General features: G+C 33.4%; 2 protein-coding genes across 2 annotated transcripts; one reads left to right on the forward strand and one right to left on the reverse strand.

Moving 5' to 3' along the window:
- Positions 1 to 1,866: 1,866 nt before the first annotated feature.
- LOC102143431 (olfactory receptor 5T3-like) lies at positions 1,867 to 2,903 on the reverse strand. Its single transcript, XM_015435256.3, is given in 2 exon segments — positions 1,867 to 2,020; positions 2,022 to 2,903. Coding segments are annotated over 2 exon segments (900 nt in total). The 5' UTR covers positions 2,768 to 2,903.
- A 10,410-nt stretch (positions 2,904 to 13,313) lies between these two features.
- On the forward strand, positions 13,314 to 16,231 carry LOC102145797 (olfactory receptor 8J2). Its single transcript, XM_015444434.3, has one exon. It carries the CDS (start codon positions 13,330 to 13,332, stop codon positions 14,293 to 14,295), a length of 966 nt encoding a protein of 321 aa, XP_015299920.3. The 5' UTR covers positions 13,314 to 13,329; the 3' UTR covers positions 14,296 to 16,231.
- Positions 16,232 to 17,848: the final 1,617 nt, after the last annotated feature.

Raw genomic sequence — 17,848 nt, forward strand, 5'->3', positions numbered from 1 at the left:
AGCATCATGGTAGATCTGGCTAATGTATTATAAACTCACAACACCACATGCTAAATAGCAACTGTGATAAGTGGGAGAGGCTCCATGGGGTCAGAGTGAGTCAAATAATTCTTTTTGGGGAAAAGGTAATTGAGCTGAGATATGTAACATAATGTTTTATTGACATGAGAGTTAAATACACCATTTTTTCACCTTGACCTGAACAAATAGCAGGTCATTGGAAACTGCTTATTCACACCATTTGTTTTCTAATCGATTAGGATAAAAAGAGAGATAGTAAAACTTTTCATACTAGTTAACTTGACAAATTCTGAATGAGTTTGTTGAATGCATTATTAACCAGATATTTTTAGGCGTATGTCAGTGCATCATTTTACCTAATGCTCACCTATTCCTTTCTCAAAGAATGACTATTTTTGCTAATTTGAAAGAGAAACAAAACAATAAAAAAGGAGATAGCAACTTTGACTAAAACATTACCCAATAATTTTGACACCATAATTTGAAAACCCCTCCAAAAAAATAAATGATTCTGGAATTCTGCAGAAATTTAAAATTTTCTGAGACAGCTATTTATTTAGACACGTTTTTGAAGCAGATTTAATTTTCTTCCAGAACACTGTCACCAAAAGATCATAAACAGAAAACTATATTTTAAGATTCTCTATATTCAAATAGCTTACTATTTTAAAAGAAAATTTTATCTACAGTGTAATCAGGGTTTTGTATCTAAAAAGTTGTATTTTTTTAAGAGGAAATCTAGTACAGATTTTGGCTGCAAGCATTTGCTCGTTCACATAGACAGGGTTAGGTTCTCTTTGCATAATTGATTAATAAAGATTAGAAACTGATGTCTGAAATTTTCAGTGTGGTTAACTATGTTATGATTGGATCATTCTAGTTAATTCACATAAAAATATCCTTGGAGGGACAAGTGTGTGTTTTATTGAAAAACAATTTCCATTTTTAATGAATCTTCCAATGTTGTAACAAAACTTACTAAAGTGGAATTCATAAAGTAGAGCCAGATGTGAGTAGAGGTAAAGCAAAATAATTTCCATTCTGCAGGCTTGTTCACTAGGTGTAAATTTTGTGGAAGGATGACATTGCAGTCATTTCTTACAGATAAACTAGATACAAGATAATGGCAGGACTACAAAGTGAGCAAGGACATGCTAGTTTGTCAGACCTTAGAGCAGTCATTTATACATATATTGTGGTTTCATTCCTGGGGTATAGTGTTTCCTGAGCCTTCAGAACACTCTCAATAAATATTAGCATTTACAACCAATATAGTTTCACAATGAATACAGTCAACTTCTGTGGTTGAAAAGGGGCAAGGAAAACATTTAATCATGGAAAAACTTTAGGATGTAGAAATAAACACAGCTAAAGCCATGTTTAGAAGCTTGACTAGATCTCAGTTTATGAAGGCACATTTAGGGAAAGTAAAGTAAAATTTGGATATTTCTTAGGGATTATAGATTGAGGAAGTAACTCCACAATGAATACAAAAACTTTTAATAAGCCATGTAAGCATTTATCAATTCCCAGGATTCTGTAGGATTCACTTACTAGTTATAAGTGTGTAACTGATTTTTACTTACTGTGAAAGCTGTTGTTAGTAGTGTGTGATTGGTAACAACAATATATATCAAATAATATTTAATATAGATCTCTGAACGAACAAATTAATTGGCATGTATGTCATGCAATTTGTTTAAATTTGAAAATGCTGCATTGGCAGTCTGCTTAATGCTTTTTTGAAACTATTCTTTGATATGCAAATACTTTACCTAAAATATAGAGATGTGAACTCTGACACTCAACATTTTTTTCAGGTTTACTCAATTTTAAAAATATTCTTCATGTGTAAACCAATTTCAACATTTTTTTCATTGCCTTTTTTACATCTTTGTTCCTCAAACTATAGATGATGGGATTCAGCATGGGAATCACAATGGTGTAAAATATTGACACTATGATGTCATGGTCTGAAGCATACCTGGAACTTGGTCTCATAACTGAAGAGAATTGTTCCATGATAAATTGTCACTCCAGTTAGGTGAGAGCCACATGTAGAGAACGCCTTTTGCCTTCCCTCAGCAGAATGCATCTTCAGAATGGCCAACAGAATGAAACCATAGGAGATCAGGACAATCAGGATAGTGACTATCTCAATAGAACCCACAAAGTAGAAGAGTAGAAGCTGGTTTGTGTGAGTGTCAGAACAAGAAATAGCAAGGAGAGGAGGAATATCACAAAAGACATGCCTAATTTCATTGGATCTACAAAAGGACAGGCTAAATGTAGCCACTGTATGGATAGTAGCATGTAAAATGCCAGCAACGTAGGAAGCAGTGATGAGTGGCACGTAGACTCTGGATGACATGCTCGCTGAATACAGGAGAGGGTTGTAGATGGCTACGTAGCGATCATAAGCCATTGCAGCCAAGAGAAAGCATTCTGTGGTTCCAAAAGTAACAAAAAGAAGCATCTGTGTTGCACATCCAATAAATGAAATGGATTTATTTTTTGCCAGGAAATTGACCAAAATTTTTGGAGTGACAACTGTAGAATAGCAGGCATCCAAGAATGATAAAACACTAATAAAATAATACATGGGGTTGTGGAGCCAGGAATCCTCAATGACCAATACAACCAGCCCTAAATTGCCTATCAAGGTAAAGAGATAGATTGCAAGAAATAGTAAAAATAGGAAGACTTGCAGCTCAAAATCATCTGTGAAGCCTGTCAATATAAACATGGTGACTTCAGTCTTGTTCTTCAATGGAATCTTGTATATATCCAAACCTGATGACAACTTGTTCACTTCAGTTTTTACTTACAGATTATAAAGATTATAGCCTGTGAAAATGGAGTCCATTCAATTGTATCCTTGTTTTATTTCTTAAGCATAATAATTTCCCTGATAGTAATGAAGTAGACTATGATGAAGTAATTGGAGCCAAAGAGATGAATTTCTCTGTATAAGTAAAAGGAAAAAATATGTAATTAATTTATTGGCTAAATTTATCATGTTTTTAAAAAACCGTGCTAATTAAAGTGATTTTATTTTCCAGTTAATTTTCTGTTGAATTTTTTACCAGTTGCTCTCATATTATGTCCTAAAGCTCACAAAGATTACTGAATGTAGAAATATTTAAAACTAAATATGTCATAGTGGAAAGCACACACTTGAGTACAGTCTTAGATTTGTGATGAAGTACATGAGATGTCTTTTGTAAATGTTCACAATTTTTAAAATAGGAGAAACCACACTCACAGCACAGTTCAATTTAAATTTTTTAAAATATCAAAATTACATAATTTAAAAGGCTCCCAGATGACTAGAAAATGGGGATAAGTCAGACATACATTTCAACTTGTTGCATGCAGTAGCCTTTTCAAATAAAATTATTTCATGTACTCTGTTCTGGCAATTATCTTGTTCCATTAAATAGAAGAGCAGACCATATTCTAGAGATAGATGTAACTTCTTTACAAACAGTGCAATGTGTTTTATTTTCAGGACTTTTTCTTCCTGAAATATATATCACCTACTTGTCAGTTTTGGCCTCTGTACCTTATTTATCATAACTGTTTTTAAATTTCAACTTAATAACAATGTGAGATGCATCTTACTAATAATTCATATGTTTATTTTTGCAAAGTCCTTGGATGTATTTTAAAACATTTCTGTTAAAGATAAATCATTGCCATTCTTTTAACATATTATAGTTGCTTTTAGAGTTTCTAAAATTACTATGAAATAAAAATCACCAATAATATAAAAATGATGGAATATCTGGCTAAAAATATAACATTAGTATATTTGCGAGAAAGTAGTGTTTGATATCTGGATTTCTTTCCTAATGTTATTCTGTTTCACATTGAGGAGTATGAAGAAAGACAATTACATGACCAAAAATAAATAAAAGAAAATAAGGTAGCAAGGTTAAAGGGACTCCTGTATCTACACTGAAAACCTGTTATTGAAACAGTTTAGTACTACACATACTAAATTTAGGGGGTAAAATTAGAGGGGAGATTTAAGCAAGGTAATTTAGTTTTTCTTTTAGCGTGTCATAGATTATGAAAGTTTTAAAAGGAGTGACAACTCTGTCATATGTAGGTCCAGTCTGAATTCAGTGACTTACAAATGATTTATATTCATGATGTGAAACATACCAAAATTTTGTCATATTAAGATGACCATGCATTAAGAAGAGAATGAACAAATAAGACTAAAACCACTTTTAGAAAGAAGAGAAAGGCCAGGTATTTTTATATATTGTTACAGAAATGTTCTGACAGATCCATGTGCAAGATTTTTTCTAATATACAAAATAAATACCCTCATAAATGAAGGACTACAGAACAAAACAAAAATTCTCATGTGATTCTTAGAAAATTCTACAGTAAAAGGTATAATTCAGTTAAATTCCACTTTCTGTGTTGTAAATCCAGACTACTTACATATTACTCGTGAGAACACACACATACACAAATATATTAAGTAATTTTGTGTTATGTTAATAGCTTACAAAGTTATCAATAGTTTAAATATGTATTAATGTATTTTTGAGTCATAAAAAATACAGTTCTGTTATACAAATTCCTATCCTCTCTTTCCTCCTATATTTTCTCCTCTCTCTTTCTCTCTCTTTCTTTCATTATTAGAAGAATCAATGGGATATTTACAAACGTTCACTGACAAGACTCAGGAACAAACAGGAATTAGGCAGACAAGAAACATGATTCAAAAAAAAATATGCCAGTGAATTTTGAAAAATGTACTAATAATCTACCAAAGGAGTCCATTACAAAATACATATTTACCACCACATACAGGAGAAAGGTCAGCTACATTACAGTTCCAGACTTTATTTTCCTAAGATATCTGAAATAAGGCAATTGTAGAATACTAGGAACTATACTTCGACTCTAAAACCCTATATTAAAATGTCATGTTTAGCAGCATAAACTTGGAAAAATTACTTCTCCTTCCAAACTAAAGGATAACTAAGATTGGACAAAACTTGCACGTATACCTCATTCAACTACATAAACATGAGGTGATTGCACAGTTCTTTTTTATGAGATGCATTAAGATCAATTTTAATAAATTTTTATATTACATGTGAATAATACATATAAACTATGACTTAAATTTTTATTTGTATAATAATATAAACAGGAATTTACAAAATCAATATTTTAATAGAACCGTGGTGCAACCCTGATGTAACCCGCCATAGTTTTAGAAATGTTATGTCCTAGAAACTATGTAAAATAGCATTTTTGTGTTATTAAATTATTTAAAGATATTAAGCTTAAATAGAGTATGAAAATTTAAAATAACTAAATCTGCTTCTTAGTCAATTACCTAACTTTTATAATAAACTTAAACTTTTCTGGTATTCCTGTATCAGAAAATAAAATAAATTGAACCCAAAGTGAAATATACCCAAAAGCTAGTTGAAAGTTAATTTTCTCTCTAGCTAATAATTTTTCTAAATGTGAAACATTGGCCCTTAATCCTGCTGCCATTTTTACTTTTCATCAGAAAAAATTAAAACAAATTTCTAATTTATGACTCTATTCACCAAAATATGTAGGAAGTCCTTTATATTTTCTGTGATATATATCCTAGGAGGCATATGATTTAATTTGTGGTGTAAATTTTGAGATTAATAGAATCCTCTCTTTGATATTTAAATATTAAAGCATATATTTTCAAACATAATATAGCTTCTATAATGTGTTATATGTAATAAAGGGGTTTTCCTCCTACCTGTGGAAATAAACTGTTCACTCAATTAGGTACGTGATTAATGTTATGCATGTGGATTCTTATACCAGCTTCTCAAGCTCTTCAAGTCCTCAGGGAGGCCCTTCGAAGAAACACACTAATTCTTTTCTGGGACAGAAAGGTATCAGGAATACTTTTAAAATAATAAACAGGTAAATGTTTCTGGAGTAATGAACTACATGATGAAAATGATTACCTGAAGGAACTTTGGCTTCTGGCTGGAAAAAAAAAAAAGTGATCCATCAGTGGAAAAGAAACCTAATGATACAAGATATAGTCCCAACTCTGATGCTAAATAGCTATATGCCACTAAGATAATAAATTCTCTGATTTCCAGTTTGCTTTTTCTGGAAAGATAACATGCACATTCTCTGGAAATGCTGGAGACATGTGATAAAATAATAGCCAAGCGTAACTTATGACAGGATTTACAATCTTCAATAAAGTTTGGTTTCTTAACTTTAAAGTGCTATACTTCTAAGTTGTATGAGAAGCAGATTTAGACTCCTTGAGTGTTCTATTCCTTGAGAAGAGATAAATACGAATACATGAATACATGAATAGGAAATATTGACAGGAGAGAGGGAATAGTGTACAGATAATAATGTTCTATATAATAGAACCTTAGAATATTAGAGCTCTGTGAGAGATAAAGGTCAAACCTTTTGAGTTGAATTTAGTCTTGTCTTGGGGAATTCTACATACTAATGTATAAGCTACTCCCTAGCTATGTACATAAGCAAGTCTTGGGGAAATTATGGAAAAATACATAGATGTCTAGCTGGGCTCCATACCCAGGGATTGTAAATTGATAGGTAGGAAATATTGGTTTATGGAATCTGAATGTGAAATATAAAGAAAAGAAAGTTGATACTGGAAGGCAGACTAACTGTGAACTATCTATTAAGATCATGAGCTCATTATAGATTCAGTGCAATTCCAGTTAAAATTAAGTAAGAACTTTTTGTAGACATTGAGAAGTTGATTCTACAATTTATATGTAAAAGTGAAAAGAAAAACTTAAGGGAGTCAAAATAGTTTTGAAAAAGAATAAATTTGGAATGTTTACATAATCTGTGAATATGACTGATTTTAGGACTTACCACAAAGCTAAAATAGCAGAGTGAGATATTGGGTAAAAAAATACACTTTAATTAATAAAATGGAATAAAATGTTCAGAACCAGATTCACATATATATGGTCAATTGATTTCTGACATAATAAAAGGTAATCTTCGTTGTCTGCTCATCTTTAAAAGTGGGTCACTGAAAAGAATTCTCAGTGTCATTTTACATCACTTCATTCAGATATTATTTCTGATATCCCCACATCATAAAGTTACAGTCTAGACCCTCTCTAAAATATGTCCAAAGCTTGCCACAACATAATATTTGATCCCTTTCTTTGTCTTTGTTTCTCTTCATGGTGTTTATAGTCCCTGATGCAAGTTTTCTGTTTCTCCCTAAAATAGGCCCAAAATTAATTATAAATATATAAATACGTGAACAATTATGCAAATTATTTCCCTATTCTAGTTTCAATATGCTTACCTACAAAGTAAAAAAACCGTTCATTAGATCTACAGTTTCTAACCCGGTTGCCCTTCAAGAATATCTGGAGAATTAAATAAATGTAATAACTTTGTTATGCCTTCTTGGTCTACCAATGTAAATTTCTTTATTTAGATTCTAGGCATGTGTATGTGTGTTTTGTGTATATTTATGTGTGTGTATCTACGTGTGTATATATGTATGTAAAGATACATATATACACATACATATGTATATATGCATATCATATGTACATACAAATGTATATACATATACATATATATCCACATATATACACACATATGTATATGCACACATATTTATATATATACACACCTCATATGTATAGGACTGTGTATAAACATAAATACACACATATATAAACATATGATATAGTAGTACCCCTTGATCCATGGGGGATATATTCCAAGACCTCCAGTGGATACCTGAAACTTCAGATAGTACTAAGGCTTATACAAGCATGGCTCATTTCATTGAAATTTGCTTTATTGATCTTTGCAGATTTTGTGGGATTTTATTCTTTTTTGGAAATTGAAGGTTTATTGGCACCATTTTTCCAGCAGTGTGTACCCACTTTGTATCTCCATGTCACATTTGATAATTCTTGTGATATTTAAAACTTTATTATAATTATATATTTTGGTAATCTGTGATTAGTAACCTTTGATTACTATCTTAGTTGTTTTGGGGCACCATGAACTGTGCCCATATAGGAAGGCAAGCTTCATCAATCTATCTCCCAGACTTTGGATCTCCCGATTTCCTGAGACACACAATATTGAAATTAACCCAATTAATAATGCTACAATAACTACCAAGTGTTCAAGTGAAAGTAAGAGTCACATGTGTTTAACTTTAAATCAAGCTAGAAATAATATGAAAAAAGGCTTATCATCACTGGTCATTAGAGAACTGCAAATCAAAACCACAATAAGATAGCCATCTCACGCCGATTAGAGTGGCGATCATTAAATAGTCAGGAAACAACACGTTGGCGAGGATATGGAGAAATAGGAATGCTTTTACACTGTTGGTGGAAGTGTAAATTAGCTCAACCATTGTGGAAAACAGTGTGGTGATTGCTCAAGGATCTAGAACTAGAAATATCGTTTGAAACAGCAATCCCATTACTGGGTACACACCCTAAGGATTAAAAATCATTCTACTATAAAGACACATGCCCACATGTGTTTATTGCAGCACTATTTACAATAGCAAAAACTTGGAACTAACTGAAATGGCCATCCATGATAGACTGGATAAAGAAAATATGGTACATATATACCATGGATTACTATGCAGCTATAAAAAGCATGAATTCATGTCCTTTGCAGGGACATGGATGAAACTGGAAACCATGATTCTCAGCAAACTAACATAAGAAAACCAAACACCACATGTTCTCACTCATAAATGGGAGTTGAACAATAAGGACACATGGACACTTGGTGGTGGGGTGTGGCATCACACACCAGGACCTGTCAGGGGCTGGGGGTCTGGGGAGGGGATAGCATTAGGAGAAATACCTAATGTAGATGATGGGTTGATGGGTGCAGCAAACCACCATGGCACACGTATACCTCTGTAACAAACCTACACGTTCTGCACACATACCCCAGAAGTTAAAGTATAATAATAAAAAAAAGGTTGTGATAGTCAAAAGTGGTTAATTCTGAATAGAATGGAGGAAATGGAAATGAGAGAATAGGTTAACTGCAAATTTAGATTGTATTTAATGATCAATTATTTTTAAATAAAGCATTTAATATAAAAGTATTGTTTAATTTGAGTGATGGAAATAGTGTCTAGAATGTAATTACAGATGTACCTTTTGCATCTACAATGCTTACAGACTAGAAAACTCCACACAGTGAGTTAAAAAAAGAAATGCTATCAGTATATACTTACGATGTTTCTGTATGCTTTGAGGGAAGATCACAGGATCATATAAAAAAAAAAATTTTCCAACCAAATAATTTTAATTAATCACTAGAAATAAGACCAAATATATGATAAGTATAATAAGAATTTTAATTAATACCCCTTCTGGTCACATTAAGAAGTTAATTAAAAATTGATATTCACTTTTTATAACCACTAACATGTTGAATTTATATTTTATATCACTTGGTTTTTATGACTTATATGTCAGAAGTTGCTCTTGATGCAGAATATGGGGGTTACATTTAGTTCTGTTCCCAATATTCACATTAAAATTGACCACTGGAGCCAGAATCCAGTGCTTTCTATCTACTAATTTTTTCAACGCAGGGCCAGTCGTGTCAATTCTCATTTTATATAGGAGTAATTGGATTCTTTTTTATTTAATAGTATTATCTGAGTCCCTAGGCAATCTCCACATTTTCACTCTTTGGGTAAAATTTTGAGTGGAATCTTGGCTAATGAATCTGTTTGTCTGTCTTTCCCCAGGGAATCAGATTTTTATTTGGAAAATCTTGTTGTCATGCTTGGGGACTGGGATCTAGAAACATATTCAGCATGAAGGTCTTCAGAGAGTTCAGACACTTGAAAAACTCCAGCATGCTTCGAGCAGAAACCTTGGGTCTGGGCCTGGCCAGATCTCTCTACCTGGGTAGGTTACACCAAATATTTTACTTCTTAGTAAGCTTCATGTAAAAATCAAGTATCTTTGAGGATTTACCAATTTAAATCAGGCTCAGGACTGAAATGATATCTAATTTGTCTTCTTTTCCAAGTAAATCAAGTATCTGCCCACTGATTTCTTATTGGAAGTGACAGTGATACAATATAAACAATAGCATCTCTATTGATAGACTAGACAGCTTGAACATTTATACTAAATAATGAGTAGTCATTGCAGTTAATATATTCCACTTTAATATGAATAATAATTTTTTTCTGCCTTAGAACTGAGATGTTTAGAGAGAATGCTACATGAAAAGGGAAGTATCTTATGTGTCTCCGATGCATATGATTTGATGTTTAAAAAAGGACTTTCAAAAATACTTGACACTGATGAAAATGAGCTTTTCTTCTTGCATTCCCTGGGCTGAAAACTCCTAGGATGAAAAGATTCCCTGGTACTAATAGTCAATCTCCCTGATGATGCCAAAAACTCATGCTGAGATTCAGTGCTTGTCTCAAAACAGACCTGTGTCTCAACAAGCTTAACACAAATTCCACAATTAGACGCCAATGAAATATAGTCTTGAAATCTTCTCAGAAGCTATTTAAGAGTTAATTTGCAACATAACACCTCATCCAAAGGGTGACACTTTTTACAGTGAAATTGATGCTGAAATTATTAACATTAGATATATTTTTATTTATTTTATATTGAGATTCATGATATTGGTAGACCTATAAATATTTCTTTTCAAAAACTAATTAAAAAAACTTTTGTGAAAAATTATAATAGCTCTTAACAGGAAAATTCTAACTCGAAAAATATTCTAAAAGAAAGAAGACCCAACAGGAGAAAACTGGGCCTGTTCTGAGGAAGCTTTACATCAATGGCATATACTTGCTGAAATAATAATAAACTCCACCTCTGCCCTCAGTCATGCATCAGAAGAGGAAAAATTAATAATGGGTAAAGATATTAAATATTTGCAAAGTCTCTTCCTTCCCTGAGCTAATTGCACAAATTCAGAGTAGGCAGTAAATAATTGCTGTTGTTCATGGTGTTCTTTTTTGTTGTTAAATTAAGGGTGTCTGTGGAATATAAATGTCAGAATGAACAATGCACTGAGTTGCTTTGTTTGTGGCAACCAAACAGGAAATATTTTGATCAAAGTAATTGTTAGCACAATGTTTTAAATCATAAGCTTGCCTGCTTATAAGACATGCAGTTCTTTTTAAGTACAGTGGCAAGAAACACAAGATAGAGGACAGATGCTGCACACAATCAGGTCAGTTTCTCAGACTCATATTTGATGTATTTAGTAATGTATCATAACAAAGAAACATTGAAGATTTAAGAGAGAATCTGATTGCAAGACAGCATGTTTTGTTTGTTAAAAGAGTAGCTAGATATTGTAGGTCCCAGTTTTTTAAAAAAATATGCAGTAGTATAATTCATTTGCTATTTCTGTATTAACTGTAAAAGCACTCAGTAAGGTAGAATGAATTACTGGATTAATAACCCACATTGAAAATCATTCAAAGCATGCTAGTAACAAAAACTGAAGGTAACATCCATTTTGCATTCACTTGGTACCAGGCTTTATAAAAACAAATCTATTTGTGTGCATTATCTCATTTAATTTGAATAATACAGGAATACAATGCTTGGTAAAAATCACCTAGGTATTAATTGGTAGACTAAAACAAACCAATCACATAAACAAAATCACAAAAACAAAATCATAAAAACATGAAGTTTAGACCAATGTCTACATAGTATTTTTGAGTAATTTTGAGTGTTAATTGGTAGACTAATACAATCAAGCAATCACAGAAACAAAATCATAAAACCATGCAGTTTAAAACAATGTCTTACATAGTCTTTTTGAGAAATTTTATTTCATTGAGACTCAATTTTCTTATTAGACATTAAAATAATTACCATCTACGTATATTCTAGGGTGTTCCTGCAGAATAACTATTTCAAAATTCCTAGCATAATTCTCAATGCATGTTACTTTCTAAATAAATATTAACAGCCTTCCCCACTCGTTTTTCTTTACAAGTGTAATAAATCAAAGTAATCTAACTTTGACAAATAAAAGTTGTAAGTAATAGGAATTAAATAAAACAACTTTAACAATTTAAAATGAAAAAGCACAAGCTAGAAAGGGAAAGGAGAGTAGGACTTCTGAAACAAAATACTAGAGAAGAGTCTGAGTAAGAGAAGTCACAATGATAGGACAGGACTGGCTTATTTAACAGAAGTAATGAAATATGATTAAGTAAAGAGGATTCTGACTTTCAGAATTATACTCAGAAGGAAAAATATTGGAAGTGTAGGCCTACTTCTGCACAGTTGAAGCAACCATATGTGGTAGAAACTGAAAAAGCAAAATCCAGAATACTGAAAGTGTTTCCCATTGAAATGTTGAAATTCCCAAGGATTATTAATGACAAGGCATGGGCTGGAGAAGTCACCAGTGGAAGCTAAGGAAAAGATAACTGGTGGTCACTCTGTCTCATCAACTTCTTAAAGGCTGCTCTCTCTTACCACTGGAAACACAGACAGAAACACACAAATAAAAATTGTAAGTAATAAATTACATGTGCATGTATGTGTGTATATATCATATGCTAATCTATGCATATAGTACATGTGAATATACATTAATATCAAATGCACATATATTCATTCAATATCATATGCTAATATAGTTGATAAATGCATAATAATAAAACATATAATAAAACAAATAAATATGTATTCACTCAATATAAACTATATCCAATAGTGAATACATAAATTGCTCATCCAAGCAGTTTTCAGACTTCTTTTTTTTTTTTTTGAGACGGAGTCTCGCTCTGTCTCCCAGGCTGGAGTGCAGTGGGGCGATCCCGGCTCACTGCAAGCTCCGCCTCCCGGGTTCACGCCATTCTCCTGCCTCAGCCTCCCGAGTAGCTGGGACTACAGGCGCCCGCCACCGCGCCCGGCTAGTTTTTTGTACTTTTTAGTAGAGACGGGGTTTCACCGTGTTAGTCAGGTTGTGCTCGATCTGCTGACCTTCTGATCTGCCCTCCTTGGTCTCCCAAAGTGCTGAGTTTACAGGCGTGAGCCACTGTGCCCGGCCAGTTTTAAGAGTCTTAATTGTCTGGTGAGTTTTTATTTCTGAAGTTTATGAAAACATGGGGAGAAAAACAATTAGGTTCTGAAACTTTTAAGGGTTTGTAAAACAAAATAAACTCATTTCAAATGAAATATTTAACAACCTAGCATCTAATAGAAACATCAATTTTATCATCCATTAATTTCCTTCAACTTTCTCAGGTAAAAGATGAAGGCAACAATACAAATGGCTTCAGGAAATCTCACATGGGTGACGGAGTTCATTCTTGTGGGAGTCTCAGATGATCCTGAGCTCCAGATTCCTCTCTTCCTGGTCTTTCTGGTGCTCTATGTGCTGACGGTGGCAGGGAACCTGGGCATCATCACCCTCACCAGTGTCGACTCTCGACTTCAAACCCCCATGTACTTTTTCCTCCGACACTTGGCTGTCATTAATCTTTGCAATTCTACTGTCATTGCCCCTAAAATGCTGGTTAACTTCCTGGTTACCAAGAAAACCATATCTTACTATGGATGTGCAGCCCAGCTGGGTGGATTCTTGGTTTTCATTGTGGCTGAGATTTTCATGCTGGCTGCAATGGGTTATGACCGCTACGTGGCTATTTGCAACCCTCTGCTCTACGCAGTAGTGGTGTCTCCAAAGGTATGTCGTCTGCTGGTGTCCCTCACATACCTTCAGAGTCTTATCACAGCTCTTACTGTCTCTTCCTGTGTGTTCTCTGTGTCATACTGTTCTTCCAACATCATCAACCATTTTTACTGTGACGATGTCCCTTTGCTAGCATTGTCCTGTTCTGATACCTACATTCCAGAAACAGCAGTGTTTATCTTTTCAGGGACCAATTTGTTTTTCTCCATGATCGTTGTTCTGATATCCTACTTCAACATTGTTATTACCATTTTGAGGATACGTTCCTCAGAAGGACGACAAAAAGCCTTTTCCACGTGTGCTTCTCACATGATAGCTGTGGTTGTGTTCTATGGGACTCTCCTTTTCATGTATTTGCAACCAAGGAGTAATCACTCATTAGATACTGACAAAATGGCCTCGGTCTTCTACACCCTGGTCATACCTATGTTGAACCCCCTAATTTACAGCCTAAGGAACAAAAACGTGAAAGATGCACTAAAGAGATTCCTAGATAACCCATGCCGATCACTCAAACTAATGTAAATTTAAAACTAAAACTATCCTCCTTTAGTGCTTTTCATTTTTTTCCTGAAAACTGCTATTTAAAAAAAAAAAAAAAAAGTGGCAAGAAATTGTTAGAAATTCCATTCATTTTAGTGGAAAATGTTTAATTGTTCTTATGTCAACCTCACATACCCAAACAAGAAAACAATGTCTATAAATAATAAAAAATAATTTGCAAATAATCAGTTTGTAGACATAGATAAAATGTAAGCCACTAAAGGGTTTTTAAAATAATTTCCAAACAAGGAAGAGAAAGCGTGGTAGTGCGTGTGGAGGTATGTGGCATCATTTCTTGGAAGGTGGTCAAAACACAGATCATCCTCCTTGCAAGAGACATATTTTGTTCAGCTACTAAAAATTATATTTTTAGTTTTGTAGCATTTATCCATCAAGTTCAACTTTTGTGGAACTATTTTTATCTTGTATTTAAAAATAAATTTTTATCACAGAAAAACTTCACGTGGAAATAAGACTTAAGGGAAAACAGGCTAACAAATTTTTTAAAGGGGATTTTCTTTTTTCATTATTCTCAGTTGGTGTGTGCACCCAAAGCAAAATGTTGATGTTCACTCAAGTAAGACACACAATATTTTTCCATCTCATCATAAAACATTTGTGTAAAGTTAATTGCCTTTGTTATGAAACTACAATACCAAGCAGCACTACTTTTAGCATTTTCATTCAGTGTAATTTGAAAGAAAATTTTATTAGACAAAAATTTTTTAAAAGAATATTATCTTTAAAATGTCGCCAGTTCTTAAGAGTCCTCCTGTTTTTTTAAAGAAAGTTAATAGTTACTATGAACTATATCTCTTTGCATGTAGAAGGCTACTAATGCATGATGGAGCGAGGGAGAGTGGCACTTATATGTGAAATAAAGGTAGTGTCTGGAAATAAAGTACAGTCATCATATTTTCAGGAAGGTTAGAAGCATACCCTATCCAGGGACTGTGTGACTGAGATCAGTATTTCAACTTCTAACTTTAGCCTTAAAGGAGCATAATCACTGAAGCCTTAAAGTAGCAGAATCACTGAAGGGAATACACACTATATAAGGAGTATTTCTGGTCTCAAGGGCAACATTGATAATAGTTCGATGGCATTTGCCTTTATGTTACTTATTTGTTTATTTGTGTATCTTTTTCTACTTTATGATGTATGTACTTGGCTTCATCAACTGATATCATTGTAACCAGAGAACTAAAATTCCCATTAGAAACAATTCTTTTGGGTCTGGCTAGATGAACAGCATTGGAGTAACAGCGCTAAACTCACTGTTACATTTATACCAATGTTATGCATATTACTAAATTAGTTAAGGTAAATAAGTACTCCAGTGTTTTCTACCTTTTAATTTGGCTTACACGTGTATTTTGTAAAAATAATGTTTTTTTTTTTTTTTTTTTTTGGTATTCATTTTCTATTGCTACTGTAAGAAATCACTACAAACATAGTAGCTTGTAACAACCCAAATTTGTTATCCCACATTTCTGGGGGTCAGAAGGTCAAAGTGGGTCTCACGAGGTTAAAACCAAGATGTTGGCAGTCTGTGTTCCTACTGGAACTTCTAGGGACAATCTGTTTTCTTGCTTTTTCCAGGTTCTAGAGGTTGCGTACAGCACTTAGCTTATGTTCCCTTTCCCGCTAGCAATCTCATCACTGACCTCTGCTTCCACTGCTGTGTCTCCTCTGCCTTTCACCTTCTTCTTCCCTCCCTCCCTCCCCTGTGATTGTCGTGGACTCACACAGATAATCCATGAAAACCTCCTCATCTCATGATTCTTAATCGCATCAGCAAATTCCCTTTTCAATGGAATGCGACATGTTCAGATAGGTTCCTGTACCTGTCTTATTCATTAGTGCTCAATGGTATAGTCTTACAAAAGTTGACATGCTATGTATCCTTTCTACATTATTTACCATAAAATTTATGTAAACAAACTATACACATGGCCTTCTTTGAATAAAAGATAAAAATCAGTTGGTTTTAAGTTTATGAAAGTGTATACACATATACACACTCACATAACACTTGTGGCACTTTTACTCATATGTGATGAATTAACTCAACCAACCAAGCAGACAAGTTTTCAAGGAAACAAGGTAGAAAAAGTAAATTGTCAGCTCTGGTCTATGTGTTAATCATCCCATGGGGCATGTCAGCCTAAATAGGAGAGGCTCCCTAAAAGAGAATAATATTCAGGATTACAGCATTGCAATGAGAAAGCAAGTGTCATATTAATTATGTGGGTTAAGAGAAAAAAGGAAGAGAAAAAGGAAGACAAAGGGTTTTATAGAGAAACAAATTGAGGAGAATTACATAATTTTTGAGATAATTATCTTTGGCTTCAAAAATCAGTAATAAGAGTGATACTAGTCTGAGGTTGCACAGGCAGTTGCTGGACAGATGTCCTTGCAGAAGTATACATATTTTTAAGGTTGTGATGGCCTTTGAGCAATGTTGTGATTTTTGCCACCATTTATGATATTTTTGTTATCAGGCATACAAGCATGAGAACCCTCTCTTCATAGCCTTTTATGGCTTTATTTGTCAGTTCATGTGTATGTGTGTGTTTTTGGTTTTTTTTTTTTAATTATTATACTTTGAGTTCTAGGGTACATGTGCATAACGTGCAGGTTTGTTACATATGTATACTTGTGCCATGTTGGTGTGCTGCACCCATCAACTCATCAGCACCCATCTTTAACTCCATTTTGATTCTGACAGCTTTCACATTTCCCCCTTTTGATCAAAATATTTTTCCAAAAGCACCACTAGTAATTCATATTGTCATTAAGTTTTAATATTTTTTTGGTGCCAAAATAGACTTGTTCTGAGTTCCTAATCCCATCTCACATTAGAGAGAGTGCTTACTGACTATGAGTAAATGACAAAACTCCATTAGCCATATTGAGCAACATGAGAGGTTTGAAGGAAGAGAATAACAGGCTGAGTCTACCTGGAATTCATTATTAAGTTCAATTCTGTCTGTTGCATAATCTTTTTGCCATCATCTCAAAGTGCTGAGTCAGCATTGTTTTGTTAGAAATTGTATTTCTGGAAAAATTTAACGAGTGACACACACAAAGTTTAAAAGTGGAAAATACAGAGTAAAATTAACAGTAGTATGAAAGTCCCAATTTGTGTAATAGTTTTGACCCTAGGCTTAAAGACAACCAATTGAATAAATCAAATGACTTTTATGCTGCCAAGTGAAAAAGGTAGGCCTGAGAATAGGGAGCCTCATTATAGAGTTTTATTCTGACATCATGGGAAAAGCTGCCTATGGCATTAAGACATCAACTTTTTGTCCTGGTTTGTAGTTTGACTGTCTCTGATTATGATATCAGGTGGTTTGGTAAACATTTTCTGTGGCCCATATATGAGGCAGGAGGCTTGTTCCTTAAAATTTATCTAGTTTCAGCTTATAGGGCTTTTGGAACAAAAAAAGTTTCTGTTTTTAGTAATTCCATAGAAAGTTGTATTGGGAGAATCTAGAAGAATTGAAAATTTAGTGTAGTCTACAGGTAA

This window comes from Macaca fascicularis, chromosome 14 (genome assembly GCF_037993035.2).
Source record: "Macaca fascicularis isolate 582-1 chromosome 14, T2T-MFA8v1.1".
In the NCBI taxonomy this organism is placed as follows: Eukaryota; Metazoa; Chordata; class Mammalia; order Primates; family Cercopithecidae; genus Macaca; species Macaca fascicularis.